This window comes from Ipomoea nil, unplaced genomic scaffold (assembly GCF_001879475.1).
Source record: "Ipomoea nil cultivar Tokyo-kokei standard unplaced genomic scaffold, Asagao_1.1 scaffold1237, whole genome shotgun sequence".
Lineage (NCBI taxonomy): Eukaryota > Viridiplantae > Streptophyta > Magnoliopsida > Solanales > Convolvulaceae > Ipomoea > Ipomoea nil.
In genome coordinates, this window is record NW_017617665.1 from 519944 (window position 1) to 535329 (window position 15386).

Consider the following 15386-nt stretch of genomic DNA (forward strand, 5'->3'; position numbering starts at 1 on the left):
ATGGCCGAGAGAAAAGATTCATGGAGATTGTTATTCAAGATCATCACTAAGTTATGTTTAAGTTATACATTTTCATATTATATATAGTTGTTTACTTGTTTTATTCCTCTATCTTATTACTTTTAAAACAACTATGCTTTATTTTATTTTATAAAGGGATAAATCTTTAAGGTGTACCTTTTGGGACGAATATGTTGAATTGTTGCTCCACTTGTGAACCACCCAAACCCTGAACCTATTGTTTTGATAATTCAAATGTGCCGTGCAAAGATATATAATGGTAAATGTCAAAATTTATCTTGACTTGTGTTGCTTTCTAAATATATTACATGATTTTTTATTTAAGATTTAAAAAAAAAATCCTATGACATTAACATTTGGTATCTTAATGATTAGGTGAGGTTTCAATTACTAATACATTTAGTGCTATTAAGCTTGTGATAGATAATACCCTCCTTTCAAATAGCCATCTAACGGGAATGCAGACGGAGGACCAAAATTGTCCTCGTTACAATAAGAATGTCCACAAATTGTCTGATTTTTTTTATGGAGGACTAAAATTGTTCGTGCCTCTATAAGTTTAGGACCAAAAATGTCTTTTACTCTTATTTAATTATTATGTGCCTATATGACATAAATTATTTACACAAATTAGATTTGAGAATAAATAAAAATAAAAAATATGTGTATGTATATCGTTTTATGCATTTCTGTACATTAAGTGTACATATTATGTGCATTGAATAAATTAAGATTTTATGTTGAAACATGAGAAACAGAAAGTTACAGAATCTGTTAAAACTTACATATCAAACGACGTCGTTTTGATTCAGGGTCCACAATGTTGTGTGGACCCTGGTCCACGATATAAATTGCCTTAACCGATCCTGTACTAGCAGGTACCGGTCCGAACTAAGCTCGATCTAAACCCTGTGAAACCTAGACCCAGCTTTTTCCCAACCGATTCAGGGCTAGTTCGGTCCAGAATAGTTGCATGGACACCTCTACCTTCTATTAAACCTATCGCGAATAGCCAATTTCCTTAATAATAATAATAATAATAATAATAATAATAATAATAATAATAATAATAATAATTTATACTTATTAGTCTCTCTTGAGTTGGTTATTATATGAATTAATCAAATAAAAGTTTATACAATGTTTAATAATAATTTATTTTTTTTTAGGACTACTAACTCTATTAGAATGTGGAGAGCTACAAACTATTTAGCAACAACAATACTAATAATATCTACCATATCTACTATACTAAAAAGAGTCCAAGAGAGTTAGACCTATAATGGGTAGAAAAAATGGCGGTTAAATTTTTTAATCAAATTAATGGCTCAGATTGATCAGATAGTTCACTGTTAACTTACTCATTGATTTCAATAAGAAATGTCTTAGGTTTGAACCACATCTCAATTAAAGTTGGCATAATTAGTACTCTATTTTACTCTTATTAAGTACGTTAATTTAATCAAAGTCCGATCCGTTAACTTTTTCATTAAGTACGTTAATTCACCGTTAGTCTAATTCTAATATTAAAGTCTAATATAAAATTATAACTACAACATTAATGTAATTATAATATTAAAGTCTTAATAGAACTCTAACCACAAATCTTACTGCCGGAATATGCTCAAACAATATTAGTATATATTTAATATTTTATGTTTTAATTTTTATTTGTTCTCCCTTATATCCCGTATTTGGTTTCAACCATACCCTTACAATTATTTTATTAACAATTATTATCAATCTTGACTATATTATCTTGCATTTGTAAATTTAGAATTACCCATTTAGTATGCAAATTCAACATTCAATTATCTATGCATGAACAATTCTAATATAATCTTGCTTTGATATATTTTAAAATACTTATTTAAGAAAAATATTGGACATTATCCCAATCACGCAATGCACCTACAAAAAAAACTAAGTCTAATATAATAATTAATAAAATACTAATAATTCTATTTATTAATCAATTTTCAACAAAATTTCTACAAAAATCTTACTCTAGGTTTCAAGGGCGGTTTCGGGTTTCCTGAGTACAAAATTTATACTTTGCTTGATTCTCTCATTCTCTTAAGCATATTCCTTTTTTCTCTCTGTAATTTGAAGGGTTAGGGTTCATTTGAAGGGAATCACGAATCAGTAATGGAGGAGATAACTGAGGGAGTCAACAACATTAACATCGCTAGCGGTGACCTTCAGAAGAAGAACCGTATTCAGGTCTCCAACACTAAGAAACCCCTCTTCTTCTATGTCAATCTTGCCAAGGTATGATGTCTGAGACTGGCAATGGTTTTTTCATTTGCATTTGGCGATGAATTTGTGTATAAGTGTATGCATGTGAAGTATTGCTGTTTGTTTTCTGGATCTGTAGCTAAAAATGAATAATCTCTTTGTTTGTTTGTGTGTTTGTGTGTTTGTGTGTGTATTACTCCTTATATATAATATATTAAGTAGCATACATATATATTTGTGATAATGGGTATATATGTGTGATTGGATAATTGATTTTGGGATTTGTGAGTTTTCTGCAGAGGTATATGCAGCAGCACAATGAGGTGGAGCTTTCTGGGCTTGGAATGGGTATGGCTCCATATCCCTGGCAGATTCACCAGTTTTGGTTCCTTAATTCAACAACTGTTTTCAAATTTATGTATCCCTAATGATTGTAATGTGTCTGTGTGTTTAGTTAGTGTCAGCTATGTTTTTTCTTATCAATAAGAGACTATTTTGGACTGATATGCTAATACATTAATGCTGAGATGATTACAAGATAGCATATGAACATGATTGACAGTGTGTATGAAGTTATGTGCTCCCAGGATCATATAATAAAAACTGATTAATATCTGAGTTGGCTATGATATCTCATCCTGAATTTTATGTTGTTCGTTTGGGTATCCTGCTTGAAGGATGTAGTTTGTTAATTGGGTGTTGAGATGAGCATTGATTCTAATTTGGATTGTTTTATTGGACAAAATGCTACATGAAGCTCCACAAGTTATATGCCTCTTACACTTTGGGCTATGGCAGAACATTTTTCTATTTTGTGTAGTTGATGAACTCCTGTTTGTATTGCAGCTATTGCCACTGTAGTCTCAGTAACTGAAATTCTGAAGAACAATGGATTGGCTGTTGAAAAGAGTAAGAATTTTAGTACTCAGTTACTTTTTTTTTTTTTTTGAAAGCAGTACTCAGTTACTTCATACTCCATAGTTGTTATTTCCCGAAATGCTGAGACAAATAATGGTTGTATTGCAGAGATCATGACATCTACTGTTGATGTTCGAGATGATTCAAGAGGGCGACCAATCACAAAAGCCAAAGTAAGTTCTGTATTGAGAATATGATCTAATTTTTAGTAGTAGGACTGTAACTCTAGGTGTAACACACTAGCACTGCAGGGCTGCAGCCATTGATTTCACATTCATTTAAGCAACTGACCACTTGCAGTACTCATTTTCAATGATCTATTAATTGTATCTCGAGCTTGATAATGTGCCTGGTGTTTTCTTGTTTTTAGATTGAGATAGTGCTGGGGAAGAGTGAAAAATTCGATGAAACAATTGCAGCAGCTGCTGAGAAGGACCAAGCTGGTGATGAACTGAGTTGAACATCATTCCCACCAACATTGTCTTCCTTAATGTTTCTTCTCAAGTCAAGTTTTTGGCTTAATGTTTTTTTCGTTGCTAATACCACAAATATGTTGCTCTTAGAATTGCTGAAATGAACATAACCATCGTTATGAAAAATGCAATTTTGTTTACTTGACATCTCTTTTCATGTAATATATATGAAGGCTTGCTTCAAATTGAAAGCTGATTCCAAGTGCTCTGTAAAGATTGAAAAGATGCTTGAAAAAGTAGGAAAAAATACACACTATCTAATCGGCATTTTCATGCTCAACCAATATCTTCTTGCATGCCTCATAACACATGAAAGAAATTCCAGCAGCAGGGACCAATTTCAGGCAGCTTGGCCCCAAACCCCTGTAAAGACCCAGGACACCTTCATGTTCCAGAATGCTTATAAGGGCATGAAGCATGTTGTGGTATTGCCTACCATTGAGAGCTCCAGCTTGCATGTGTTTCCGAGCCACCTCGAGGGGGAAAGTCACGCCACCAGAGATGGCGCCGGCTGCTGAGCCAATCAACAGAGTTGCCATGTTCCCAATCTCTTCTTGCTTGAAGATCTGCCTGTAAGCTTTCCTTAATGTGTCATATGCATAATAGTTTGTGGCTGCATATGGAATCACTCCAATTAGGCTTGGAGTGAGCCCTCTGTATAGCTCTGCAGGCCCTTCCTCTTTCACGATTTTAACCAATGCATCCAACACGTTTTTGTATACACCCCTCTGCCATATTTGCAGGCAGACAAGTCAGTTCAAGAATCTAAATTCGAGATCGAATACATACGAGAACTGGATATATGCAGGATACCTGAACAGTGAGTCGCGTTTTTAGCAGCTCAAGTGGGTAGGTGCACAACGTCGAGCTAATTCCAGCAACAGCGCCCGAGATCAGAGAAGCAGGTCCAGGTAATCTGGGCTGTTCATCTGGTTTAGACGTCAATCGCGTTTTGAAGGTCTCATATACAAATAACTGCATGCATCATCACAAAAATATACAGCAATGGTGAATCATTTGAAACAATGATTCTAGAGTAAACAACAGACTAACCCAAACTTTCTGATACAGAGAAATGAGATACCATACCTCTATGGCCTTGCTTGGTGCCACTCTTATTACATTGACCAGATTTCCACTGAACAGCCCTTTCCACCCTTCATTCTTCATGATATTCTGAAACACTTCATTTGTTGAGTGCCCATAGTTCCCCACCATCATATGAGTCCTTATTGTCTCCAATGGAGCAACTGATGTCCTCGAGACCGCGCCTGCAATTGCCCCACTGATCAACTTTCTCAAAGATGGATTCCCAACCTTAACCCTCCATCTAAGACCAACCCCTTTCTTCTTCTGTTTCTTCTGCCCCCATTTCTCTTTCACCTCCACAGCTTCAGTTCCCGCTAACTCAGGGAATCCACTCTCCTTTAAACTGGCTTCGGGTGCCTTGTACTGCCCAAACACATTCAATCGCGGGAGATTTTCAGAAGAGCTTTGCAGACTATGGGATATCCCAAATCCCATCCCCATCTGCCACATACTTGCAAAGTATCCACCAGGGTGATAGCCTTCATCTTGGGGACACCACAGAAACCCAATCCCAGAATTCAGACACAACCCATCTTCCTTCTCTCCCAAATCTCTTATTCTTCTCCTACCCATATCCTTAAATACCAAATCCAATCTAAATTTTTCTTTTGGTTGTCACTCTGCTATATCCAAAGCCTGGATTCATAGAAGACTTAAGGTTCAACTTAATAAAAGCATACAAAAACCTCCTCGGTTTTCTATAACCTAGACAACTATGAACTCCATAACCTGATATTTCATAGAAAACAGAAATGGGTAATGCAGAAATAGTCTAAAAATCCAGTCTTTGATTGAACAAGAACAGAAAAAAACCAAGAAATGATTGTTTTTGGCTACTGGATTAACACTAAACCAGACCTAAAAGTTACATTTGGGTAAAATCCATATAAACTTGAGAAGAATCTGTTGAATATAATAAGAATGCTCTGTGAATACATTGCTGATAAGGGGAAATCACAAAGAATGGGTGGAGATTACCAAGTGAGTTTTAATCTTTTCTATGTCCTGTTTCTTGGTATCTCCTCCTTCACTTCTTTTGGAGAGATGGTTGGAGGAGGCACGCAAAACGCTTTTTTCCTGTGTTTTATTATTGTCCTAAACTAGGTAGAGTATACCAGTTATCTATCAAGATAGTGACACTGAGAAACACGTAAAATGAGTGTCATCATGCACGTTATAACTTGCCACTGTATCATAAAGGCCGTGCATCCTTTGTTTAAGCCACCATGCTTCCTTAATTTCCGTAATTGACATTTTTTTTGGGTTAAATCACGAGATGTCCTGAGCAAGTCCTAATTGTAAGAGTCACTTTTAAGCTTGTACCATACTCAGACAGTCGTTATATCGTGGACCGCAGTGCATAATCGATTATGCACCGTGGATCAAAACGGCGCCGTTTCTTTAAGTAAAGAATCGGCGCGTTGTTAATGTTAACGGAGTGATACTATAGTGTATCTAAACCGACACTGCCTCACGTATTATTTTTATATTATCAAATGAAACTGCAGTTATATGAAAATGATATTGTAGTTGTGATGAAATGAAACTGCAGTACATATAAAATGAAACTGAATAACATTTCACATATTTGAGTGTATATTGTACAATGAAGCTGTAATTATATCGAAACGATTATGTATTTGTGTTTTAATGAAACTATAGTGTATATAAAATTAAATTAAATAACATTTTCACATATTTGAGTGTATAAATATTGAATGAAATTGTAATTATATCGAAATGAAACTGTAGTTGTGTTGAACTGAAACTGCAGTGTATACAAAATGAAATTGAAGAATAGAGTTATTTTTTGCGGAACGGCGCGAAACGGATTCCATTTCTTTTCATTAAATGAAACGACGTCATTTTGATGCGCGATGCATAATCGATTATGTACCGCGGTGCATGATATAATTTGCCATACTCGGATTAATTCTCATTCGCACTCCAATTAAGGGTCATAGTGTTGGGTAGATTGATTTTTTCATACGTGAGGGAGTTCAAACTCCCGACCTTTCTTAAAGAATAAGAGTGAATGGATTCTCACGCCAACTAAGGTGGTTCCGTACTGGCACTGTTTTATCTATAGACTTAAATTTTTACGTGTCAGACATTAAGCTTAAGCTATCGTTCAATCTAATATGATAGTGCAACAAGTCATCCAAATATCCCATCAAGTAAAAGAAGTTTTCTATAAATAGTGCTCCGTATAAATTTTTTATAGTGGTTAATAGATACCCTTAAACATAGAACAATCAATAATTATAGCATAAGCACAAAATGATCGTGATATTGCAAAATTTGGCCTCCATCTTATTAACGCGATCAAAGAACCTAAGCACAAGGGTTGAAGGTTTTGAAATCAGATATATTTATAAAGAGACAAATTGTTGCGCTATTTAGATGGCGATGATTATTGCATGGCCACCATAGTGCCATAATGCCATTCTTAGCTGGTAAGATTTGGTTCTTGATTGAAGTTATTTATAATTTGATTTTTCATAATATTAAATTTAATAGTAGCATATAAAATTCATATATTTAAAAATTACATTAAAAAAACTATTAAATACAAAAAAAATAAAAAAATTCTAAGTGACTTTATAAATAAATAGTAAATAGGACTAATAAAATAAAGGAGAGAGAGTTATATAATAGAATGTCATAAATTTCATAAATGAACACAACTAATAGAGAAAACTTTTATTGAAAAAAGACTAATTATTTCTTCCATTTAATATGAAGAAAAAAGTTACAAAACAAAAACTGTGGCTATTCTAATTGTACAGTCTATATATATACAACTAAGCATTAGATGGCTCAAACCGGGTTGGTGTGGGGATAGAGCACGACTTTCGTACATAAAGGTTACAAATCTGAGTGTCTAACTATTACCAACACCTTCTCGGTCAAATCTGTATTTTTCTAGTGCAGTTTATCTCTCCTGTGTAGTTTGCAAGCTATTACACATGAATATCAAATAATTATTATTTAAAAAAAAAAAAAAAAAGTAAACATACAAATATCATATGACTATTCTGAATATTTTTAGTACAACTACAATTATAATCTCAAAAATGGAACTACTCTGCCTTTTGAGTCAAATATGACCACATGCTACAAACTTGTTGTATCTATCATCTTCATCTTCCACTAAATGTTTCATCTCTGATCCAAGCCACCCCACCATCCTATAAATTTCTTCAGACAATGGGTGGGACTTGTCATCTGATGAAAACCCATGCAGATTCAGGGAATCATCAATGCTTCCTACATCAACCCAACTAAATGCAACCTCTTTCTTCACTCCCCTAGATCTCATCCCTTTTCTGATGTTTGCTACCTTCTCCCACTGCCCCTTCTCAGCATACAAATTCGACATCAACACGTACGAACCTGAATGCTCGGGTTCCAAAGCGATCAGGGCTTCGCCTACCTTCTTAGCCATCTCTACATTGCCATGAGTCCTGCAAGAACCAAGCAGGCTTTGAAGTACAGAGATACCCGGTCCTCCTGGAATTTGGGACATGAATTGCTCAGCCTCGTTTAGCCGCCCTGCACGGCCCAACATATCAACCACACAAGAGTAATGCTCTGCGGATGGTTTGATTGAGAAATCTCTCGTCATTGAGTTAAAAATCTCAATCCCTACATCAACTATTCCTTTATGACCACATGCTGTCAAAACTGAGAGAAACGTTATGGAATCTGGCTTCACGCCTTTCTGCTTCATCTCTTCAAACAGAGAGATCACGGATTCATAATCTCCATGTCTTGAGTGGGCCGAAATCATGGCTGTCCATGAAACTTGGCCTTTCTCAGCTATCTCATGAAAAACTCTTTGGGATTCAAAGATACTCCCACGTTTTGCATACATGTCAAGAAGGGCACCAAAAGTGACTGGATTAGTGTGCAGGCCGAGCTTTATCAAGCAACAATGACATCGCAGTCCATGCTTCAAAGAAATGGATTCAGACGAAGCAATTGCACTCAAGACACTCCCAAATGTATATTCATTTAGTCGTGACTCCATCATAGCGGATGAAAATATCTGTAGAGCATCTTGATACATCCCATTTTGAGCATACCCTGAAATTAAAGCATTCCAAGAGATGATGTCTTTACGGTCAAGTTCTTCAAAGACCTTCCTTGAGTCTTCCATAAACCCAAACTTACCATACATGGTTATAAAGCAATTGACAACATTTAATTCAGAGAAAAAGTTTGACTTCATACAAAACCCGTGAACCATACAACCTTCTGGTATCATATTGTTCATTGTTAGGGCGTGAATTAGTCCAACAAATGTGACATCATTAGGATACACGCCATTTCTCCGCATCTCATTAAACATTGTCATAGCATCCTCTTTACTCATGGAAAGCATTGTTGTCCAAGATACAACATTTCGTTCAGTCATCCTTTGAAAAATCATCTTTGCATCATTTATATCACCACTCTTGGAATACAATGCCATCAAAACATTGCAAACTGAAACATGAGTTTCGTAGGCCCTCTTGATAGCAAAACCATGTATCTGCTTCCCAAATTCCAAATTTCTTTGTTGACCACAAGCTGAAACTGCACTAGTTAATGACACATGATCCGGTTTCATGCCTTCTCTTACCATTTCAATGAACCCCAAAATAGTTTCCAATGCATAACTCCCTTCCTGTGCATACCCTGAGAGGAGGGCATTCCATGAAACCAAGTCTTTACTTGGCATTTCACAAAATACTCTTTCAGCTTCTACAATTTTCCCCCACTTCAAATACATAGTCACAAGTGCATTCCCAATAAAAACCTCAAATTCCAATCCGGACTTCATTACACAAGAATGCAACTGACTTCCAAATATGAACATTTCTTGAGTCGTACAATGAGAGAGAGCTGTTGTATAACTCACTGCATCGAAAGTAACCCCAAGTGCATGCATTCTATGTGCAAAACACAATGCATCTCCTCCATTTTCACACCCAGAAAGCACCGTATTATATGAAACAGTATCAGGATTCTCCATGTCCTCAAAAATAAGCATGGCATGACTGAACTGTCCAGATTTGCAATACATATTCATCAATGAATTCGGGACGGTAATATAAGAAAAGAATCCACTTCTTATAGTAAGACTATGTAACTGAGACCCAAATATCAAGTCACCTTTGCAGGCCTTGAGAGCTAATGCAATGGCAACCTCATCAATCTCTGAGACACCCATTTGAAACTGTTTCTTGAAAACTTTAAGAGCTTCAAATTGGCTTTGGTGAATAAAATTAAGCATAGAATGGTGTATAGACTTAAGAGCTGGTGTATGACTTCTATCAAACACGTGGTGCTCATTCTCAAAGGAGCACAATGTCTTCACCAACTGCGAAGGTTGTCTGGCTATTCTCTGGAGAGCTTTGGGATTCAGTTGGCAGGTAAACATGGGAGACAATAAACTCTAATGGCAATGAACCCAGTCCACGTAAATATTTGAGAGAGAAAACCCCAACCGAGACTAACAACTTGATAAATTCTCACCCTTTAGAACCCAGGTTTCATGCTTCCAGAAAGCACAAGTAGCAATGGAGATTCACTGCCAATTATACACATTAATGCTTTCCATATAATCCGTGCTGATGTAAAAATCACATCCGGAGAAAAAGAAAAGTTTGATTGAACAGAGCCCAGATAGATTACTTCAGACATTGTTGCAAGCATTATCTCTCCATGAAGAAGAATAGATTTCAGCAATAAAAAAACAGTAAATTAATAGATAAAATTAAAAAAGAAGGAAACTTAAGGATTGGGAATAAACCAGAGACCCTGATGATTAACAATACATTTAAAGTTTTAAACTACTGAAGAATAACAATTAAATAAAATATTAATTAATAAAAAAAATTACCTGGTAACAGACTAGCAGTCTATGCGTTTAGCAGAGTAGCAGATGGAGTCAGCACTGTAGCAGTGGTCCACTGGTCCAGGTCGCGAGGAGCGGTGGTCCACTGGTCCAACTGTCCAGGTCGCGGCTCGCGAGGGCCGAGGAGCAGTGGCGTCGTCCGTCGGCCGAGGCCCGAGGCGCTGACTGCGAGGAGTGAGGACTGGAGGAGGCCGGAGGGCAGGAGGCGAGGAGCGGTGATTGTATGAATAGGGGTTTTAGGTCTTTGAGACTTTAGAGCTATTCCGCATTTCCGCCTATTGCTATTCGGACTCGGAGTATTCTGTATTCGCGACATTTTTTTTTTTTTTTTTTTTTTTTTAAGTCCACGAGTCGGGTTACCCGTGTAACCCACGGGTTCAACCCGTGCCCAGCACGGATTAAACGGGATGGGTCGAAATGGGACGGGGTGGAATTTCTTCCACCCAATCCGTTCAAAATATGGGTTAAACGGGACCAACTCGACGGGTTGGGTCCGTTTTGACAACTCTACTTGATGATAAAATTAAAATTAATAAATTATCTGTGGTTGACATAATTAGTACACTATTTTACTCTTATTAAATTAAATAATAATAATTTAGTAGCTACAACAAAAAATAATACATATGCATTTCTTTAATTAGAATTATATGTCTACAATGTCTTTATTAAAAAAATATTATTCATTATTATCAATAAATTAAATTAGAGAAATAATTTCATTAGTTATATTGTCTTTATTATTCTCCAATATAATAATTCTTTACATTCAAATTCATCAATTGATTATATTCGCTACATTGTCCCTACAATGTTTTTATTAAAAAAAAAATTATTCATTATCAATAAATTAATTAAGAGAAATAATTTTATTAGTTATATTGTCTTTATTTTTTTCCAATGTAAAAATTCTTTACATTCAAATTCATCAATTGATTATATTCACTACATTGTCTATTATCTTTTTTTGTGCACTATTTTTTTAATTAAATATCAGAGATAATACAAAATAATGTTATATATTTATTTACTAAGTATTTTATTAATACCATGAAAAAATTAAAAAATATATAATTAACAAAGCCACTCATATTAACTACTTGAAAAATAATTTATGGAAAATGAGTTATTTTTTAGAAAATTTTTTTCTTTTCAATGTTTGGCTGCACATTATAAAATTATTTTTGTGTATTTGATTCATTTTTCAGTAAATGTCTTTGTGTATTTGAAAGTTTGTGTTTGTGTGTATTTGAGTCATTTTTTCAAAAAATGTCTTTGTGTGTTTGGTTCATTTTTCAGAAAATGAACAAGAAAATGAGTAAAACTGTAAATTTAAACATTTTAATTTTTATCTTATCTTACTCTATATAATAACAAAATGTTTTTGCCATGTCATTTTCCCGCCTAAATATTACAGCGTCGTTTCAACTGTTTTAGGAGTTTTAGGAATCTGAGTTATAAAGCCATTAGATTACTAATATTGCATCTTTCCATATGTGTATTAATTGTTTTAACATTTTTCTGAATTTTTTATTTTTTATTATATTCCTTGGAATCCGCACAGCCGTAGTTATTTTGTATCAGCGTGATTATTTCCAAAAACAATTTTAATATAATAACATTGATTCAAGATATATACAAAGCAAATAACATAGACATGTATTCAAAAAGCATTGCGACTTTCCATGTGTAGTAATTGTTTTAACATTTGTTCGAATCGTTGGAATCCGCACAGCCGCATAGTTTGTTTATCAATGAATCGGCATATATATATATATATATATATATATATATATATATATATATATATATAAAGAATATAAGAATGTAATAATATAATAATAAGTTTTTCCTAATACTAATTGCAGAATATGTATAGACGCATTTTGAAATGATCCTTGAAAATTGTTCAATACTCTAATGAAATTAATAACATTGCATTAATGGAGAGGCACACTTGCTACTTAAAAAATTAGTATAAATATGCATTAATCCGGTAGTGTTCTTCACCAACGTAACTTTCTGAGGAAACAAACTCTGCAAAAAAAATAAAAAATCTGCGAAAATGGTTTCTCAAAACATTCTTGCATCTCAAGTTAGTCCTATGCATACCCGGAGAGCTATCCGGGTGCGCTTGGTGAGATCCTATGAAGTCCCTCATTTACGTGGGGGAGCAGCGGCCAACAAGAGCAAGGAATTACTCTTCCATGATCAAGAGGTAAGTTTAATACGGTATTTTATCTTAAAATATTCAACCTGTTTTTTAATTTTTGCATTTTTATTGGTGTTATATAGGGGACCTACATCCATGGAACTATTTCCAGGGAAGATGTTGCTAAGTATCACACTGTGTTCATTGAGGGAAAAGTCTATTCCATCAAGAACTTTTTAGTAGTGACCAACTACTACACCTACAAAACATCCACCCACAAATACCTTATAAAGTTCAATTACTCTACCACAGTTAAAAGCAACAACTTTCCTTATTTCATGTTTCGATTAAAGTCGTTTGGGTCATTGATGGATGCAACAGATCTAAATAACAAGGAATTATTTGGTATATACCTTTTTTGTGTTATCAATTTTTTTTGTTAATTTTAAACTTTTTATTATTCAATGTTTGGTTTCATACTTTAATTCAATGTTTTTCTATGTTAAACTAGACATAATAGGCCGTGTTGTTGAGATTCATTCACCGGTGGAGAAGTTAATTGCCGGTAAACAGTCCTGTCTTATTGGATTTTTTTAATAGAGGACACAAAGTAAGTACTAACCTAAAACCATACCACTGCTATTGACTAATACAAATTCGTAATTCAATTATAATTACTCTATTAAAGTATTATTCTGTAATTAATGCTCAATCTCGACCTTTTAGGGACAGGCAACTGAACTGCACAATCTAGGACGATCATGTGGAAGCAATGATCCCATATTTTAATACAACCCAAGAAGAGCCCCTAATTGTCTTGATACAACTGTGTAGGTCTAAAATTGTCAATGGTAAGTTTGTTCACATAAACTGTTGTTATTTTATTTTAATTTAAATTCTAATACAAATCTATGTTTATTTAAGGCGAGGTGAGAATTACAAGCTCCTACGATGCAACCAAACTGTGGTTTAATCACAGTTGTCCAGAAATTACAGAATTTAAGACCAAGTATGAAAAGCATGTATTATTTATGTACAAATCAATACTATCAGTTATGCCCATATCTGTTGTAAAAAAAACATGTTATTCACAAATAGGTTACAAAAGGAACGCACTCCTGTTAGGAGTATAAGTACTACCTCTATTGTTTCACAAACAACTGATCTACAAGACTTTATATCTGGCTCTGTTGTCATGACTACAATTTCACATTTGTATAAGCAGACAAAGGTACATTTTTTTTTACTATTTACATATTTATTTATTTATTTATATACTTCTAATCTTATTATTAATTATTAATTATAAGTAAACTTATTGTGCAGGGTGGAGATTTCTTTGTTCCTGCCATGATTTCTAGAACTGAAGGCCGTGGAGAATGGTACTACATTTCATGTAAAGACAGTGGATGTAATAGGAAGCTAACTACATCCAATGGACAACTATACTGTAGTACGTGCCATCGAACATGGCAAAATGGTGCAGTCAGATACAGGGTCGTTGTTAGGGTCGCAGATGCAACAACTAAAGCTCCCTTCTTGCTGTGGGATAGGGAGTGTTCAGAACTTATTGGCATCACAGCAGATAGTTTGCTGTCAAATTACAAACATGTAAAGAATATAAATATTTTTCTACATTTTTTCTATTGATACTTAGACCTAACATACTGCTAATTTTTCTACATTTTTTATGTTATTTAGGAAGGTGTTGGTGTTCCTACAGAAGTGGAAGGAATTATTGGAAAGACAATGGGTTTCAAGATTTCAATCAAGAAGGAAAAGAAGCAGAATTATGGCTTTGGTTTTTCTGTCATGAATATTTACAATGATGAGAATATTGTGGCTACATACTATGCTCAAAATTAGGTGGAGATCAAGAGACATACCTTATTTCAAAAAGGAATAAGGGTCAAATAGGCCATTGAACTGCACACGATAATGCAATTAGGCCATTGAACTTAAAAAACCAACAATTAGGTCCCTAAACTAACTAATTTCAAACAATTCTTCAAATTTGTAGGTTTTCAACAGATTAACAGGTCATCCTCCCAAATTAATTATTTTTTAAATAATAAAATTTAAAAATTAATTATTTAAATTAAAAAAAAAAAAAAAACAGAATCCGGCCGGAGACGAAGAAACTTCTTCGTCGCCGACCGATTTCTTCGTCTCCACGGCCGGAGACGAAGATTTTCTTCGTCTCCGGCCATGGAGATGAAGAGTTTCTTCGTCTTCAGCCATGGAGACGAAGAAACCTTCTTCGTCCCCATGGCCGGAGACAAAGAAACTCTTCGTCCCCGGCCGAAATCTATTTTTTTTTAATTTTAATAATTAATTTTTAAATTTTATTTAAAAAAAATTAATTTGGAGGATGACCTGTTGACCTGTTGGAAATCTTCAAATTGGAAGAATTGGTTAGTTTATGGACTCAATTGTTGGTTTTTTGGGTTCAGTGGCCTAATTGTATTATCATGTGCAGTTCGATGGCCTATTTGACCCTTATTCCTTTCAAAAATGATTGAAGACTATGCAGATTCCGACTCAGATAATGTAATCTTATACACTTACAATTTAACACCTAGATGAACTA

General features: G+C 34.5%; 3 protein-coding genes across 4 annotated transcripts; 1 reads left to right on the forward strand and 2 right to left on the reverse strand.

Moving 5' to 3' along the window:
• Nucleotides 1–1999: 1999 nt before the first annotated feature.
• Nucleotides 2000–3797, forward strand: LOC109183908 (uncharacterized protein At2g34160-like). The gene is made up of 5 exons (XM_019333940.1): nt 2000–2292; nt 2559–2607; nt 3106–3168; nt 3286–3350; nt 3548–3797. The coding sequence occupies exons 1-5, from the start codon at nt 2170–2172 to the stop codon at nt 3635–3637; spliced, it is 390 nt and encodes a 129-aa protein (XP_019189485.1). The 5' UTR covers nt 2000–2169; the 3' UTR covers nt 3638–3797.
• A 4-nt stretch (nt 3798–3801) lies between these two features.
• LOC109183907 (adenine nucleotide transporter BT1, chloroplastic/mitochondrial-like) lies at nt 3802–6024 on the reverse strand. 2 transcript variants are annotated; one of them, XM_019333938.1, is made up of 4 exons: nt 5598–6024; nt 4740–5468; nt 4464–4625; nt 3802–4378 (listed from the first exon to the last, which is right to left on the reverse strand). In XM_019333938.1, the coding sequence occupies exons 2-4, from the start codon at nt 5310–5312 to the stop codon at nt 3908–3910; spliced, it is 1206 nt and encodes a 401-aa protein (XP_019189483.1). In that variant the 5' UTR covers nt 5313–5468; nt 5598–6024; the 3' UTR covers nt 3802–3907. The 2 variants fall into 2 exon arrangements, with proteins under 2 accessions (XP_019189483.1, XP_019189482.1); XM_019333937.1 differs by having other exon boundaries at nt 4740–6024.
• Nucleotides 6025–7417: 1393 nt separating this feature from the next.
• On the reverse strand, nt 7418–11183 carry LOC109183916 (pentatricopeptide repeat-containing protein At4g32430, mitochondrial). Its single transcript, XM_019333946.1, has 3 exons — nt 11156–11183; nt 10263–10445; nt 7418–10180 (listed from the first exon to the last, which is right to left on the reverse strand). Exon 3 carries the CDS (start codon nt 10165–10167, stop codon nt 7840–7842), a length of 2328 nt encoding a protein of 775 aa, XP_019189491.1. The 5' UTR covers nt 10168–10180; nt 10263–10445; nt 11156–11183; the 3' UTR covers nt 7418–7839.
• Nucleotides 11184–15386: the final 4203 nt, after the last annotated feature.